The 17,522-nt window shown below is 39.6% G+C and overlaps 1 protein-coding gene across 2 annotated transcripts in view; it reads right to left on the reverse strand.

The window, feature by feature from the left end:
* LOC126259250 (kinesin-like protein Klp10A) overlaps positions 1-17,522 on the reverse strand; it is a 291,616-nt gene that overhangs the window by 12,086 nt on the left and 262,008 nt on the right. For both annotated transcript variants that reach the window (XM_049955875.1, XM_049955876.1), the window contains exons 8-11: positions 17,110-17,272; positions 16,622-17,011; positions 16,102-16,268; positions 15,416-15,570 (exon numbers count right to left, since the gene is read on the reverse strand). In XM_049955875.1, coding sequence (XP_049811832.1) covers positions 15,416-15,570; positions 16,102-16,268; positions 16,622-17,011; positions 17,110-17,272 — 875 coding nt within the window. The remainder of the gene's footprint in view (positions 1-15,415; positions 15,571-16,101; positions 16,269-16,621; positions 17,012-17,109; positions 17,273-17,522) is intronic.

Below are 17,522 nucleotides of genomic sequence, written 5' to 3' on the forward strand. Positions count from 1 at the left end.
GCTCTGCGATTTAAGAAATCAGTTTCAGCAGTTGCCAGAGAGTGCCAGGTAACAGGCGTCACTGTTCTTGAGCAGCTACGATGACGTAGGAAGCCCATATGTTTGTACGTGTAAGAAATTTAAAGATCACACATTGTGTCATAAAAGAAACATGACATCAGAGGATATTCCAACAGCATCAGAATTTCATGAACCATATTACAATGCATAATTCGGCTTATAGTGCACATTCGCATGTCCAGATTCCCAATGAAGTAGGCCTCGACCTGACATTAAGCTTTTCTTGGACTACCAGTACTGTATTATCTCATGTTTGGTTCTTTATTATGGCATAATGCCATACGTGCTAGAACATGAAAATGTGCACTTGAAATGCCGCGAAGAGTTGAAACTAGCCAGTAGCATGGAATTAAACAATTTTTTTTCACATAAATTGACTGCCTCAGCGGAAAAGATTAATATACGCCAAATCTCTTTAGCAAACAGACAAAAATAACTTCATTGTTCTGTAAGGCGATTAATGCACGACTGTCAGAAATGTGGAAATAAAATAAGATCTGAAACTAACATAATTACGGACGGCTAAAATGTTATTAATGTATTTTAATTCACTTGATAGCTCCCTGCCACAGAAATCCATTTTGTTTTCATTCGACTTGAGAGCAGCAAACGAAGATGAAACGCCCAAAATCACTAAATGTGAAGACCACCCACCTCCCCACAACTCAGACTGCTCCGCGCATCTGCCCCAGATCTATGATATTTCCGAGCCCCCGCCCCAAGCATTTGAGATAGAATGCCAAAAATTTAAAAAAAATCGACTTTTCAAAAAAATGTTCATATTGTAGCACACATCTTTCTGAACAGTCTGATACATGGAACACACATGTTTGAGGAAATGTAATACATGATATTTGGTATTCAGTATGCCAAAGTGCAGTGCCACGCCTCTTCACACAGCATTCTTCAATCGCATGTCACTGTATTTCGCTCTGTGGAATTCAAACATGTATATTTTGTTATGGATTCATCAAACTGCGAGTGGCATTTGAAAAGTCCGTGCAAAGTCTGAGAGATGGCACCATTGGCGCGTAACGTGGTCATGTTTAGTTACTACCATCTTTGGAAAGAACACACACCAAGTTTCAGCCATATTGGTCTATTTCTTTGTGTATGGCATTGATGTGAATCAAGGAAGTAGAGTGATTGTCAAAAAATTGGACGAAAAAGAATTTTGTGTGGTGATCAAACATTACTTTATGACAGGGAAAACACCTCTGAGACTAAAGAGAAGCTTGATAAACATTACAGTGACTTTGCACCTTTGATTAGAACAGTTTATAAGTGGTTTCAAAATTTTCAGAATGGCCATATCACACAAGTGATGCTGAACACTCTTGACACCCTGGCGAGGTTATGACTCTAGAAATAATTGATAAAATCCACGATATGGTGATGGGTGACAGAAGAGTTAAGACGCGTGAGATTGCTAGTGCTGTGGGCATTTTGAGTGAATGGGTACATAATATTTTGCATTAACATTTGGACATGAGAAAGCTATCCATTAGATGGGTTTTGCGATTGCTCATGCTTGACAAAGTGTTGCAAGGATGGTTTGCAGCTGTTCAGGAAGAATCCACAGGACATTAAGCAATGTTTTGTCACTGTGGATGAAACATGGATACATAACTATACTCCTGAAACCAAACAACAATCTAAACAATGGGTTACCAAGGGAGAATCTGCACCAAAAAAGGCAAAGACAATTCCTTCGGCTGGAAAGGTTATGGCTACTGTCTTTGAGGATTCACAAGGGATAATCCTCATCGACTATCTGGAAAAGGGTAAAAATATTACAGGTGCATATTATTCATTGTTATTGGACCATTTCAAAACCGAGCTGCAAGAAAAACGCCAGCGATTGGACCGCAAAGAAGTTCTTTTCCATCACGACAATGCACCAGCACACACCTCAGCAGCTGTGGTCGCAAAATTAATGGAAATAGGATTCCAACTCGTTTCACGTCCTCCCTATTCTCCAGACTTGGCTCCCTCCGACTATTTGTTCCCCAATTTGAAGAAATGGCTGGTGGGACAAAGATTTTATCCAAACAAGGAGGTGATTGCAGCAACCAATAGCTATTTTGCAGACTTGGACAATTCCTATTATTGGAAAGGGATCAACAAATTAGAATAGCGTTGGATGAAGTGTATAAGTCTAAAAGGAGACTATGTCGAAAAATAAAGAACGTTAACCCCAACACGTAAGTAGTTTTTATTTTTGCACGGACTTTTCAAACACCCCTTGTATATTCACGACAATGGGAATTAAAATGTCCTGTGGTGCCTCTCCTGCTTCTAGTCTGCCTGCCCCTTGTTAAAAAAATAAATAAATAAATACAAATAGTTTGCAAGACGATCTGGCCAAAACTTTTCTGTCAAAATTTCATTTTCTTGGATACACCGAGTAGATAATATGTAATCTTTCTCAACTGTTATTGCTGTTTGTCATTTATTTGCACTCTGGTAGCCTAAATCTATGGATTTTACTAGAAATTATAACAAAGCTGATCATTCGCAAACCCCGTCAAGCAGATAACAAACAGCGATTGGCATTCACCCGTTTGGCTTTATTCCGCTCAGCTCGTATAGCCCTGTCCCCTTTTGTCTGCAGGAAAGTTTATTTCTAGATGCGAGCTGAGATTCTTCTGGCAGACACATCACATACACTATGCATGCATTCAAAAATCAACTTATGATTCATTCAGAAATCAAGTTGGAATACGTTCATAAATGTTAAGAAATCAACAGCGATGCGTTTCAAAATCATATGAATAATCCATAGACCAACGTGCACTGGATGCTAGATGCTTTGTGAAACAAGGTGTTTCCCCTCAGGTCACAATGTTGACCTCCGAAGCAATAGTTAAGCCTGGAACATATGACAACCCTGTATTTTTCAATGATGAATTTGGGAAAAAAGGTCTTCTTACAATCTGGTAAATACGATCATTAGTTCAGTTTATGTTTAAAATTAATTTTATCATCCACTGGATTCTTCACTTCAATGGTTACATTGCCAAACATTTTTCAGATTCAGTACCTCTTCTCTGTACCATGTAACCATCCCACTGTCGCAGAGGTTTTTTTCCCACGGCACGAGCCATGGCACTTTTTTCCCCTCTGCTCTTCAAATCGCTACCCTCACTCGCGTTTCGTCCACTATCTATCACCTGATGAACCGTGTTAATGCGTAGTCCTACCCAGACGCACGGACAACATCACAGCCCAGCATCCTGTGATCCACTTACTAGATAACTAACATGTTTTACGGAGGTGACAGTAGAACTTTTGGTTTGGTCACCACGTTGGTGCAGGCGTGGAGGGGCCCCATCTTGTATAATGGCTGGCTGATGATTCATATAAAGAGTTTCTCTTTCATATTTTGTAATGATTTTTTCAAATTACAACCGATCACTGAAAACGAACTTCACACTGTAGTAACTATGGTGCAAGGCTCTTGTCAATACGCCTAACAGTTTAGTAAAACTAATTAATTTTTGAAGATATGACATAATTTTGTGGATTAAAAGATAATACACAAGCTTCTGGAGCCAGTGGCTCCTACTTCTGGCAGAAGGGTTAAAGGAGAAGGAAGAGGGATGAAGGAAAAGGTCTGGTGACTTTTAGAAAGTGGGGGTACTTACAGAAAAATTACCAAGAATCCCAGGTCAGGGGAGACTTACAGGACAGCAGTAGGGAAGACAGATTCTTGGGGACTGCACCAGATGATATTTAAAAGCCTGAGAGCTTGAAGGTAGAAGATAGGGTAATAAGCAAGAAAGAGGTTACTGACAAAACACTATGCAAGAGCAGATAGCTAAGTCTTTTGTACATGGTAGACAGGTGGAGGTTGGGAACAAGCCAAAACAGACGAGTCAGAAAATAAGAGACACAGGATACTAAAACACAGTGAAGAAAGGAGTAGTTACTGAGAAGAAATGATGATACTGAAGAAATTAATGTAAATGTGTGTGTAGTGAGAACCAAGGACATGTTGTAAGTTCAAATCCTGCCCGAGTAGTTCAGAGAAACTGGTATTGGGATTCAATCCAGAAGCCACATGTGGTGAAACAGGCACCAAGATTGTGACACCAAGGTCACAATTGACATGTAGAGCACACTCTTCACCATGATATTTTGTGTTGCCAGTATACACCTCGGCCTATGCCCATTCATCCTAACTGATAAATTGGTGATAGAACTGATAAATTGGTGGCAGTCAGGCCAATGTAGCAGGCCGAACAATATTTACACAACAGCTGGAGCACGACATATCTTTTCACTGATGACCATCCATTTGTAAGTGTATGTTTTGCAATTTACAGGGCTTGTGAAGGTGGTGGTAGAAGCACGCATAGGTCAAGTCTTACAGTGGGGACGGTCACAATGGGAGAAGCTTTCTGCTCTTGCATGATGTTTTGCCAGTCATATCTGTCTCGCTTGTTGCTGTATATTCTACCTAAGTTAATCTCTCGGCACTTAAATACATCCAGCGCAGTTCCCAGCAATCAGTCTTCCCTTCACATCCCGCCCGGGAAGTCTACGCTGACCTGGGATTATAGGTGATATATCCATAATGCTCCCTGTTTCCTGAGCCTCATCAGTCCTTCATCCCTCTTCCTTCCCTGCAACCCTCCTGTCAGGAGGAGGAGGAGGAGGAGGAGGAGGAGGAGGAGGAGGAGGAGCCGCCACTGGTTCCAAAAGCTTACCCATTTATTTTGCTTTCATATGTTTTCTTCTGCTGCCACTTTGCAAGTAGATTGTTTATCTACCCAATTATACTGTTCAAAGAGCTATCTTCAAAAATATTGGTGCTACAATTGAGAAGTAATTTAAAGAGAAATAAAGGTACATTTGACAGGCTGGTATGAAGGTCGCAGAAGATGACTGGTCTCCCAGGCTCATTTGTGTCGAAAAAAGAAACCACATCTGCTGCCCCTGACCAAACCAATTAAGAGCATAGAAGTAACATAGGAAAGTATATCTTCTAGCTGGGGATTTGTGAAAGTACACTTAAGAAAGCTAAAACATAATGGCTATAGAATGAATGTTTCACTCTGCACCGGTGTGTGCACAGATATAAAACTTCCTGGCAGATTAAAACTGCATGCCACAATCAAACTCTGGACTTTTGTCTTCCACAGGCAAGTGCTCTACCAAATGAGCTATCCAGTCATGACTCTTGACAAAGCTTGGTTGGCAGGAGATGAGATACTGGCACAAGACAGACATGCTCCGGTAGCTCATTCAGTACAGCATTTGCCTGCGAAAGGCAAAGGTCCAAAGGTTGAGTCTCTGGGCAGAACACAGTTTTAAACTACCAGGAAGATTCCTAAGGGATGTAGTTGGACAGAAACTGATAAAATAAAGCAAGAGAAATAATCAAGTCAATAGGTTAGTGGGGCCCAGCTAGTGTCCCCTGGAGGTTCTGTAAGCTATGGAGATCATTCCTCCCAAAGCTATCCCACCCCAGACCTATTACAGTATGTGTGTTAAAAGGGTGGGCAGCACCCACTACTAAGAGCAGGGTGTGGCAGAAAGAAAGGGCTAACTGCAGCCTAAAAGTAAACGTAGGTGTGTGTGTGTGTGTGTGTGTGTGTGTGTGTGTGTGTGTGTGTTTAGACAGTCCCCCAAACTCAGGATGACAGGATGAGGTGTAACATGCCCGAACCATAACCAACCTGCTCCCAATCGCAAATTCGTTAAAGTGTTGTATTTCAGAACAAACACCACTTACACAGAGAAAACTGAAAACCAGTTCAACTGTCCACAAATTGTCTGGCAATAGCAGAGGCATGGAGAGCCCAAATGAAGAGGCTTCCTCTGGGATGTGACCTGTCTGTAGGGCTCCGCAACCCCAAGATGGAGGTGGCCAGTTATGTAACATAAAACTATGGAATAATCTAGTATGATCGAAGCAGAGGCAACATAGTGCAGCCCATTCTCCTGGGAGGAACTGAGGAAGGAGCACCACACAGTAGTGTGTCTAGTTTACTGAAGACGGCAATAACCACCAGGTGGTGATCTATCTTATTTGCACTTGCAAATTGGCACCTATTAAAGTCAAAGCAAATGTTGGGCAAGTAATCGATCCTCCAACCAAACAGTCAGCCATTTCATACCCACACAGCCTGGGACCAAGAGGACAATTTCAGCAGATAGCACGCATAAGGTCAGAGAGAATATCATGAATAATATATAAAGCAGGGTAAAAAAGTAACCTCGATCAATGACCTGGACACTGTTCGTTGAGTCACTACAAATTAAAATGTGGTTGAGGGAGGTTTAGTGCAACATAGTGCTCTGTTAATGGGTACCTGCTCTGTTAATGGGTACCTGCTCCGCAGAAACCCCTGGCATTCCCAGTAACAAACGTCATTCCCGAACAATGGGAGATGTAAGAGCATGTCCTGTCCTATCCACAGTTTTAGAGCCACGAGTGTAAATGAAAGCAGAATCCTGACACTCCTGAAGAACTGAGAGGGATACATATCAAAAGTTCAAGTGAGTGACGAACTTAATGTCCTTGACACAGGTCATGCAGGCCAATCCTAACTCGTGGTTTGGGTACTAATGAAAGAAAGGAGGGAGGGAGGGGGGAGGGCAGGGGGGTGGTGGAAAACATGGGGAGCACATACAACCTGTCAGACAGTCCTGAGGTGCACTTCAACTGATGAACCCATACTTTTGAAGATGTCAGCTGATATACTGGATGATTAGGAAATTGTCAGAAGGTAACTGTGTAAGTGAGCTACAGTTGGTACTGCCTAAACTGTGGCTCACAGTTCTACCAAAGAATACATATAATTTTATTGTATATCAATGCAAATAATGTGCATTTTTGAAAGCCATAATTGTTCTTTGCATAATCTAAAGGCAAACTGTAGTACATCAGCATTTGCGATTTAGCTCCTGAAGTCCTGTACCTGTGATACTGGTACCAGAGGTACCTCAAGTACTATCATCTCCTGTGAATTCTGTCTCCTCTGCAGACAATACTGGCTGTGTCAGTCCTTGTCGACTGAGTGGCATATCAATGGTAGATCTAGGTGTCTCCTGCACAGGGTGAGACAGAATCAGGGAGGACTCAGCATGTTTTACTGATGCAATTTATTACATTTATTTCTGGATTTGTTTACAAAACAATAATAATAGAAATTAATAGAAAATCATTTGTCAAGAAATTTTGTAAACTCTCTGGAATACTGTTAGTACCACAGAATGGAGTAGTAGTAGGCATGCCTCTGATGTGATCGGACACGTTTTCATTTTTGGCAATAACAATGTAAATTTCAGTTTTTTTGAAGTGGAAATTGTAAAGACAGTGTGGTAGAAAAATGTGAGAGAATAAAATTAACATAAAAACAGAAATTACTGCTCAGGCAATTTTTCAGAAGTTATTACATCGCTTGGAACCATGAGAACCTATGATGTCAAAAGATTTCAGCTTCAATAATAAGTCCCTAGAAGTGATGAACTGGGGCCAACTAAGATAAAAGAAGCTCACTCTTCTTAACAAGAATTCTAGGAGAGAATGTGGGATTGAATCCTCTCGTCTAGCGGGACAGAGTAGTTGAGGTTATGTTTCTGGAAAGAGGCCAAAGTATTTTGCTCTCAGTTACACTCAACATATAAATTTTATTAGTTAAAACACAGTATAACAAAAGCAAGAATTAAAAAACTCTGCACTGGATAGAGTAGAACAGTTCAGATTGGGAGAGGGAGCCTCCATGGTATACAGTCACTGTAAAAAAAAAAAAAAAAAATTCTGAAGAAGCAAAGATTACTGCACAATAGGTGTAAAACAAAGCGTAGCGCTATAGCTAGAGATATGCCGAATGAAACGAGTTTGGCTGAAGAGAGCAATGCTTGACGCCTTCAACGACCACCATAGCAGAATACTGTCAAATGATCTTTCATGAAACTGAAAGGAATTCTGGTGGTATATAAAGGCTGTTAGTGGCATCAAAATTAGCATTCAGTCACTAACGAATGAGACAGGAACTGAAACCGAGGGTAGCAAAGCAAAAGCTGAAATGCTTAACTCCATTTTCAAATGTTCTATTACAAAGGAAAACCCATGGTAATGGGCCCAATTTAATCCTCATATCACTGAAAAGATGAATAAGTAATTATTAGTGTCATTGGTGTTGAGGAACACGTGAAATATTACAATTGAACACAGCTCCAGGACCCAATGGAATCCCTGTCACATTCTATACTGAATTTGCAGCTGAATTAGCCTCTCTTCTAACTATAATCTACCACAGACCCCCAAAGAAAGAACAAGGTCCAGTGCTTGGAAAAAAGCACAAGTTACACTTCCCTACAAGAAGGGTAGTAAAAGTGATCCACAAAACACCGATTCGTTGTAGAATCTTTCCGAGTTTGCACATAATGAAGTATCTTGAACAGAATGACCTCCTCAATGACTACTAGTACAGATTCTGAAAACCCAGATCATGTGGGGAGTCAGATAGATGCAGTACTTCTTGACTTCCGAGAAGCATTTGACTCTGTAGCACACCTACACTTATTGTTGAAAGTACAATCCTAAGCAGTAGCAAATGAAATTTGTAACAGGATTGAGGACTTTTTGGAGGGAGGATACAGCATGTTATCTTGGATGGAGATTCGTCATCAGATGTATAAGTAACTTCAGGAGAGCCCATGGAAATGTGTTGGGACAATTACTGTTTATGTTGTATATTAATGACCTAGCAAACAATATTAATAGTAAAATCAGCTTTTTGTGTATGATGCAGCTATTTGTAACTAAGTACTATCTGAGAGAAGCTGCAAAAATGTTCAGTCAGAACTTGATAAGATTTCAAAGAGGTAAACAGATTGGCAACTTGCTTTGAATGTTCAGAAAAGTAAAACTGTGCACTTCAAAATGTTCAGAAAAGTAAAACTGTGCACTTCAAAAATGAAAAGATGTAATATCCTATGACTTTAGGAGCGAGTCACTGTTGTAATCAAGCAACTCGTACAAACACCTGGGTGTAACAGTTTGTATGGATATGAAATGGAATAATCACATTCCCTCAGTCCTGGGTAAAACTGGTGGTAGACTTCAATTTATTGGTACAGTACTGTGAAAGTGCAATCAGTCTAGAAAGGAGATTAATTACAATTCACTCATGTGACCGGTTCTACAATATTGTTCAAGTGTGTGAAACATGTATCAAATAGGACTAACAGAGAATATTTAACATATACAGACGGGCAGCAAAAATGGTCACAGGTTTGTTTAATCCACGGGAGAGCATAACAGAGATACTGAAGGAACTGAACTAGAAGACTCTTGAAGATGGACGTAAACTATTCCGAGTAAGCCTAATAACGAAGTATCAAGAACCAACTTTAAATGACGACTCTAGGTGTATACTACAATCTCCTATGTATTGCTCACGTGGGGATCAGGATAAGGATAAGATTAAACACACATAGAGACATTCAAACAATCTTTCTTCCTGCACTCCATATGTAAACGGAATGGGAAGAAATCCTAATAACTGCTACAGTGAGACATACACTCTGCCATACACCTCATGGCTGGTGGTTTGGGGAGTATGTATGTAGACTTACAAGGGAACCTCCCCATCGCACCCCCCCTCAGATTTACTTATAAGTCGGCACAGTGGATAGGCCTTCAAAAACTTAACACAGATCAATTGAGAAAACAGGAAGAAGTTGTGCGAAACTATGGAAAAAATAAGCAAAATATACAAACTAAGTAGTCCATGTGCAACATATGCAACATCAAGGAAAAAGTGAGCTCAGGAGTGCCGTGGTCCCGTGGTTAGCGTTAGCAACTGCGGAACGAGAGGTCCTTGGTTCAAGACTTCCCTCGAGTGAAAAGTTTACTTACTTTATTTTCCCAAAGTTATGATCTGTCTGTTGGTTCATTGACGTCTCTGTTCACTGTAGTAAGTTTAGTGTATGTGTTTTGCGACCGCGAGCTATATTTGCTGGATTCATATTGCCCACGGAATACATCTCACGTATTTAATGCACTCTCGTCCAAAGTAGCGAACAGTCAACTGCCTCGTTAGCAGGAATACTCTCTTCCGTGCGCTGTAGTCGACTGACGTCGTGTGTATCGATGTTTGTTTAGGTGTAGCGTCCCCATACTACGGCGCAGTTACCTCGCATCGGAGGGACAGACGGACAGATAATAATTGTCTGAAAATAAAAAATTAAACATTTCACTTGAGGGAAGTCTTGAACCAAAGACTTCTCGCTCCGCAGCTGCTCACGCTAACCATGGGACCACGGCGTTCCTGAGCTCACACTCTCCTTGATGTTGCCTATCTTGAGCATGGACTACTCAGTTTGTATATTTTGCTTATTTTTTCATAGTTCCACATAACTTCTTCCTGTATTCCCGATTGATCTGTGTTCAGTTTTTCAAGGCCTATCCACTGTGCCAACTTATAACTAAATCTGAGGGGGGTGCGATGGGGAGGTTCCCTTGTTAGATGTGGACGTGATATATCCCCACTTCAGCAAGGAGTCACAGGAACCAGTGGCCAGTCTTACTCCACAGTGACTGACTGGATCAGATTGTTTCCAAGCTGAAAGTGCTGCTGAGTCATAAATCTAGCAACCATAATCCATTCGGAAGGAGACCAGGGTTAGGTAAATATGGGGGAGAGTAGCACGATCCACTCCCTACGAGGTGTGGGCAAGGAAGCAGAGAGCATTACAGTTTCACTTGTGGCTAGTCTTTAACTGACAAATATGGAGCAGCTATGTCAGCTTTTTATTGAAGAGGAGTCCCAAATATCAGGACTGTAACAAATGTCCACGCACTGGGTACTCAAATACAGTTTTGCATGAAGATGGACTGTGGCCTGATAGTAGACATGCACATCTCACATTTTCAAGGAAGAGAAATGGAAGCTATGGAAAAAGGTCCGAGCATATAACAGTTCCATCTGCTTTTATTTCTTCGTTTGTTGCAACGCAGTACGTCAACACAGAGGACAACAATGGCTGAAAAAAATGGGTTGTGGATTCCGAAACTGACTGCTGTAAATAATGTAGCCGATGGTGCACAGTTGCGTTCCACAGTACTTTATACTTTCACTTTTCACAACCCCCTAATAATACACAGTTATATGGCCAGTGCACTATTGTTTAAACTTTCGATAAGCCTCATCAATAGTTAGCAGACAAACTTCCACATATTGTTACAATAGTTTACTGTTTAACATTTACAAGCTGTAAAAGCTAACCACAATGATCACAGTTCTTGAAGAAGAAACAGGAATGTATGGAAACAGAAAATGACATTGTTTTTACACACGGTCTATTGATGTAACGCTTATTTCACTGTTACGTTGATGCATTGTTGCCATTCTAAGCAACACAGGTTCCTCATCTGAAACTCTGCTGTGGACTGACTGTGTTGTGACCAAGAATCAGGCCCTTGTGTATAATCACAATAACAGGTGCTGAAACTACACATTGTTTAAAGTTAAATTTACAGAAATTACAATTAAAACTGAACTCATTAAATTAACTGAATACATCGAAAAATTTGCTCTTTTTAGTAGTTTCTACTACTACACGAGTTAGGTCGGATTATTTGTTTAAATCATGAAATTAACAAATATCGTTATGCAAACAATACTTTTGACAAACCTGTTATCTACTTTGGAAATAATTAAGGGATGGTTTTGCTAACATGTTTTCGAATAGAGCCAAATAGATACTTTAAGATTACTAGTATTCTGTCTTCCAAATGTTTATAATTATTACAGAATTTATATTTGTTTATACGTCAACAACAGAATTTAAGTTGTGAAACAATTACTGATTTCACCCTATAACCAAACATACTAACTAGGCATAGCCAAAATAAATTAGAAAATCAATTACATACATAAAACTAAGCACGAAATTAGATCTTGTGTTATATTCTTTAAAACTGAGGGCCAATATTTTTCTTTTATGAAACTAGAAATCCTTGGGTAACAGAAGAAATATTGAATTTAATTGATGAAAGGAGAAAATATAAAAATGCAGTGAATGAAGCAGGCAAAAAGGAATACAAACGTCTCAAAAATGCGATCGACAGGAAGTGCAAAATGGCTAAGCAGGGATGGCTAGAGGACAAATGTAAGGATATAGAGGCTTGTCTCACTAGGGGTAAGATAGATACTGCCTACAGGAAAATTAAAGAGACCTTTGGAGAGAAGAGAACCACTTGTATGAATATCAAGAACTCAGATGGCAACCCAGTTCTAAGCAAAGAAGGGAAGGCAGAAAGGTGGAAGGAGTATATAGAGGGTTTATATACAAGGGCAATGTACTTGAGGACAATATTATGGAAATGGAAGAGGATGTAGACGAAGACGAAATGGGAGATAAGATACTGCGTGAAGAGTTTGACAGAGCACTGAAAGACCTGAGTCGAAACAAGGCCCCGGGAGTAGACAACATTCCATTAGAACTAATGGTGGCCTTGGGAGAGCCAGTCCTGACAAAACTCTACCATCTGGTGAGCAAGATGTATGAGACAGGCGAAATACCCACAGACTTCAAGAAGAATATAATAATTCCAATCCCAAAGAAAGCAGGTGTTGACAGATGTGAAAATTACCGAACTATCAATTTAATAAGTCACAGCTGCAAAATACTAGCGCGAATTCTTTACAGACGAATGGAAAAACTGGTAGAAGCGGACCTCGGGGAAGATCAGTTTGGATTCCGTAGAAATGTTGGAACACGTGAGGCAATACTGACCTTACGACTTATCTTAGAAGAAAGATTAAGGAAAGGCAAACCTACGTTTCTAGCATTTGTAGACTTAGAGAAAGCTTTTGACAATGTTAACTGGAATACTCTCTTTCAAATTCTGAAGGTGGCAGGGGTAAAATACAGGGAGCGAAAGGCTATTTACAGTTTGTACGGAAACCAAATGGCAGTTATAAGAGTTGAGGGGCATGAAAGGGAAGCAGTGGTTGGGAAAGGAGTGAGACAGGGTTGTAGCCTCTCCCCGATGTTATTCAATCTGTATATTGAGCAAGCAGTAAAGGAAACAAAAGAAAAATTCGGAGTAGGTATTAAAATTCATGGAGAAGAAGTAAACACTTTGAGGTTCGCCGATGACATTGTAATTCTGTCAGAGACAGCAAAGGACTTGGAAGAGCAGTTGAACGGAATGGATGGTGTCTTGAAAGGAGGATATAAGATGAACATCAACAAAAGCAAAACAAGGATAATGGAATGTAGTCAAATTAAATCGGGTGATGCTGAGGGAATTAGATTAGGAAATGAGACACTTAAAGTAGTAAAGGAGTTTCGCTATTTAGGGAGTAAAATAACTGATGATGGTCGAAGTAGAGAGGATATAAAATGTAGACTGGCAATGGCAAGGAAATCGTTTCTGAAGCAGAGAAATTTGTTAACATCGGGTATAGATTTAAGTGTCAGGAAGTCGTTTCTGAAAGTATTTGTATGGGGTGTAGCCATGTATGGAAGTGAAACATGGACGATAACTAGTTTGGACAAGAAGAGAATAGAAGCTTTCGAAATGTGGTGCTACAGAAGAATGCTGAAGATAAGGTGGGTAGATCATGTAACTAATGAGGAGGTATTGAATAGGATTGGGGAGAAGAGAAGTTTGTGGCACAACTTGACTGGAAGAAGGGATCGGTTGGTAGGACATGTTTTGAGGCATCAAGGGATCACAAATTTAGCATTGGAGGGCAGTGTGGAGGGTAAAAATCGTAGAGGGAGACCAAGAGATGAATACACTAAGCAGATTCAGAGGGATGTAGGCTGCAGTAGGTACCGGGAGATGAAAAAGATTGCACAGGATAGAGTAGCATGGAGAGCTGCATCAAACCAGTCTCAGGACTGAAGACCACAACAACAACAACATCATATGAAAATACAGATTATATTCACTTATGTTAATGTTAATTAGTTAAAACTGAAAAATAAATTTAAGGAGGCAGATGGCAAAACAAGAGGGGAATTAAAGAATATCCCAGCTTGCTTCGTCACAAGCAGAGGCCCTTTCGTTGGCCCTTTGGAGCTGGTGTTCAGCCAATGTTGCAAACTGAGAGCCATACAAAAAGCAGAAATAATTGACATACAGTGTGGGTTTGATCAGAGGTCCAAGGTACAATGAAGGTCACTAACACACAGCACTGAGGCCTGGGAGATTCAGTTCTCTTCCACCTGTGGAGAGCTGAGCAACATACAAAGTAAAGGGAAACTATAAGGGAGAGAAAAACTGACAAAAATCTGGAAGTAGCCTCAAAAGCCCCTGTCATGGAGGACAAATACTTTTATGGCAGCAAACTGTGTCATATGCCTTCTATAAATCAAAAGGTGGCATTGAGGTGGTGACATTTACAAAAAGCCTTTTGGATTGTTATTTGGATTTATTTCCAAACTAACTGGATGGTCAATTGTGGATCATTCCTCCTGGAAACCTCTCTTACAGGGGGTGAGGGGGTGAGGGGGGAGGGGGGAAACGACCATGATTTGAGGACTAAGTCATTTGGCTACCATCCATTCAAGCAGTTTGCGGAGCATATTGGATTTTCACCTGGTTAAGGGTGATCCTCTCTCCCACTGTGAACGGAAAACATTTTCTACACAAATACAGTTTAAGACTCTCAGTAGATGTGGTCTCTGAATAAGTCAGATGTAGGGCCAGCTGATTACAAATACAATTAGTGCCTAAACTGTATCGTGTGATGCCCAAAGCAGCACCCAGTTACTGAAAGGTTCATTAGACAATTCAGCATGACAGAAGTAAAGGATAGGAAGATTTCTTCAATTTCCCTTTAATGCATTTGGTAAGTAACTAGGTGACAAGAGCACACACATGTGGTCACAAAGCGGTTCATGAGATGTTCAGCAAGAACCAATGTAACTGATAAGACAAACAGGCTCTATTTATCCTCTTAAATGTTGTTTGATGTGTTCATACTTACATATTTTCGATGGCAAATAAATGTTTCCCTTCTCGGTACTTTACCAAACACAACTGATTGGGAATGTAAGTTACGAAGTTTGTTTTGGCCATTAGTAAACTTTATCACTGTCAATTCATCAATTCCAATACTATAGTCAGACTTGGTACTTATCACAGATGGTAATTCATAACCTCATTATCAGGATTCAGTACTGGCCTCAACAAATTGAAATGACATGGACAGTGTGAATACATCTTTGTGAATTACCAAAAAGGATTGTGATGTAGATGGTGTTTGTTCATTTCTTACGGCAAAAAAGATCGCAGTTCCTAAGACATGACTGCAGATATGTGACACCAAACATTTACTTGTAATAACTGGTATCTAACAGTGAAGTCATAGCTTACCATGCATGTTCTGGACTTTTCTCCTATAAATGAATCCCTCAAAACCTGTGTTAATTTGCTGGCTCTAAATGGAAGATGAGCCCCTTTCTTTCCTAAGGCTCTTATACATTCCTTCAATGCTAATAAGGATTTATTGATTTCTGCACCTTCCATCCCTGTGAAAAAATGTGCACAGTCCATTCAAATGAAGAAATTTTAATATCACAAGAATTAATTTATATATTGTATAGCACTCCTATGCCATGCAAGAAATATTTTTGCTGTTAGCAGCACTGGTGGTTATCCATTTTCGATTTAAAGTCAGAGAGTGTGTGTGTGTGTGTGTGTGTGTGTGTGGTTTTTTTTTGCGAAATGTGTGAAATTAACAACTTAAAAAAAGATACAACATCTTAATTGTGCTCGATTGTCTTCATATTTCATTAATTTACTTGTGACATGTATCAACCTATAGCAATGAAATAAATGATCCACCTAAACATTTACAACTTGTTACATATTCCTTTATCTGATCTTTATATGGAGCCACCAACTTCACAACTGCATCATTGAAATAATATAAGCAAACTTGCTTATTAATCTAAAAATAAAATGAAAGAGGAAATCTTTTCTATCTATCAACAGTTGCAATGGACAGTTAATCAAAAAAGTACGAAAAATGATTTTCTAACGAATTTTGTGGGGCTTACTTGTCTGTCTATTAGCTGATGAAGTGTCTGCTCCTCTTTCATTGCCAGCCAAATCTATGAGGGAGAATTTCCCATGAACTTTATTTATTCCTGTTACCCTCAAGACAATTTGGAAAACAGCATGCGATCGCGAAGAATTCGTATTTGCTGATGTCTGTCCAGATGTCCTATGTTCAAAAAGTTTTAAATAAATTACAAAATATTGTTATTCAATAACAAGTACAGCAGACAGAACCTTTTTTAAAAAAGTAGTAGTAGTAGTAGTAGTAGTAGTAGTAGTAGTAGTATTAAACATTTAACCATATATTAAAAGTTTTTACAGTCCTATTCGGAACAGGGTCAACAGAAATTACTAGTAGTTTACTTCCATATTTTACTTATAAAATTCTTTGTTATTCTATAATCAATTTCAATACTTTAATCACAAATTTCAGCCCATTTCTATAATTAATCCTCTAATAAGGTGAAACTGAAGATTGAGTCACAAAGAAGCCATTAAGGTTAACAACACAAAACATACCTTGCATTATTTCCATGCTGTATTAACTTGAGAACTTCTTCCACAGAGTCAACTACTGTTTCGGTCAGACCAACTATTTGTACTTGCTGCTTTCCATCTTCTAAAACCCTCAACTTTGATTTATTGGCTAAGAGGTCAAATACTTTGCCACTATATATCTCAAAAAAGCTGGCAGACACCATTAAGTTCAAAGGCTTGTATTTTGAGGACCTCAGGAAATTAAAAACATCTTTTGCTGCCATTGCATATATCCCTGTTGTACAGTCTTGGGTTTTTCCGTGGAAATCTCCACCCATTGTATGTGTCTTTCCACTACCTGTTTGGCCATAAGCAAAGCAAGTTGCCATCCCTCCTTCAAAAATTGTTTGCACCAAAGGTTTCGCAGTGTACCTAGTAAAATAAATATATGTAGATTTAACTTCATACACAATGTCAAAACAGTACATTAGCTGCTACAAATTATAATTGACACCTGGGATATTACTAACTTGTAAACAAGTTCGTTGGAACAGGTTTCATCAAATGCGTAGTCAAACCTGAATATCTGATTTTCCAAGTATTTTGTGAGGTCAACTTTAGTTTTAGGTTCATGGACTACCATCTGATCCTTTGTAGGGACAGTGATAACATCAACTTCTTTTCTGTTCATTTCTGGAAGATAAGACATCACAATTATAATTCCCACACGCTACACAGTTTCTTTTCTTGACGCTACACAGTTTCTTTTCTTTACAATGAAATCTAAATGGAAATGTGTAGACACACACACACACACACACACACACACACACACACACACACACACACACACACATAATGCAGAAGTATGTACAGAGGCGGTGCAGAAAAATGTAGACACACTTCATTAGTATCTTTGGAGCAAAGTCACATGTTACTGCAA

The sequence above is a fragment of the Schistocerca nitens genome, chromosome 5 (genome assembly GCF_023898315.1).
Source record: "Schistocerca nitens isolate TAMUIC-IGC-003100 chromosome 5, iqSchNite1.1, whole genome shotgun sequence".
NCBI lineage: Eukaryota > Metazoa > Arthropoda > Insecta > Orthoptera > Acrididae > Schistocerca > Schistocerca nitens.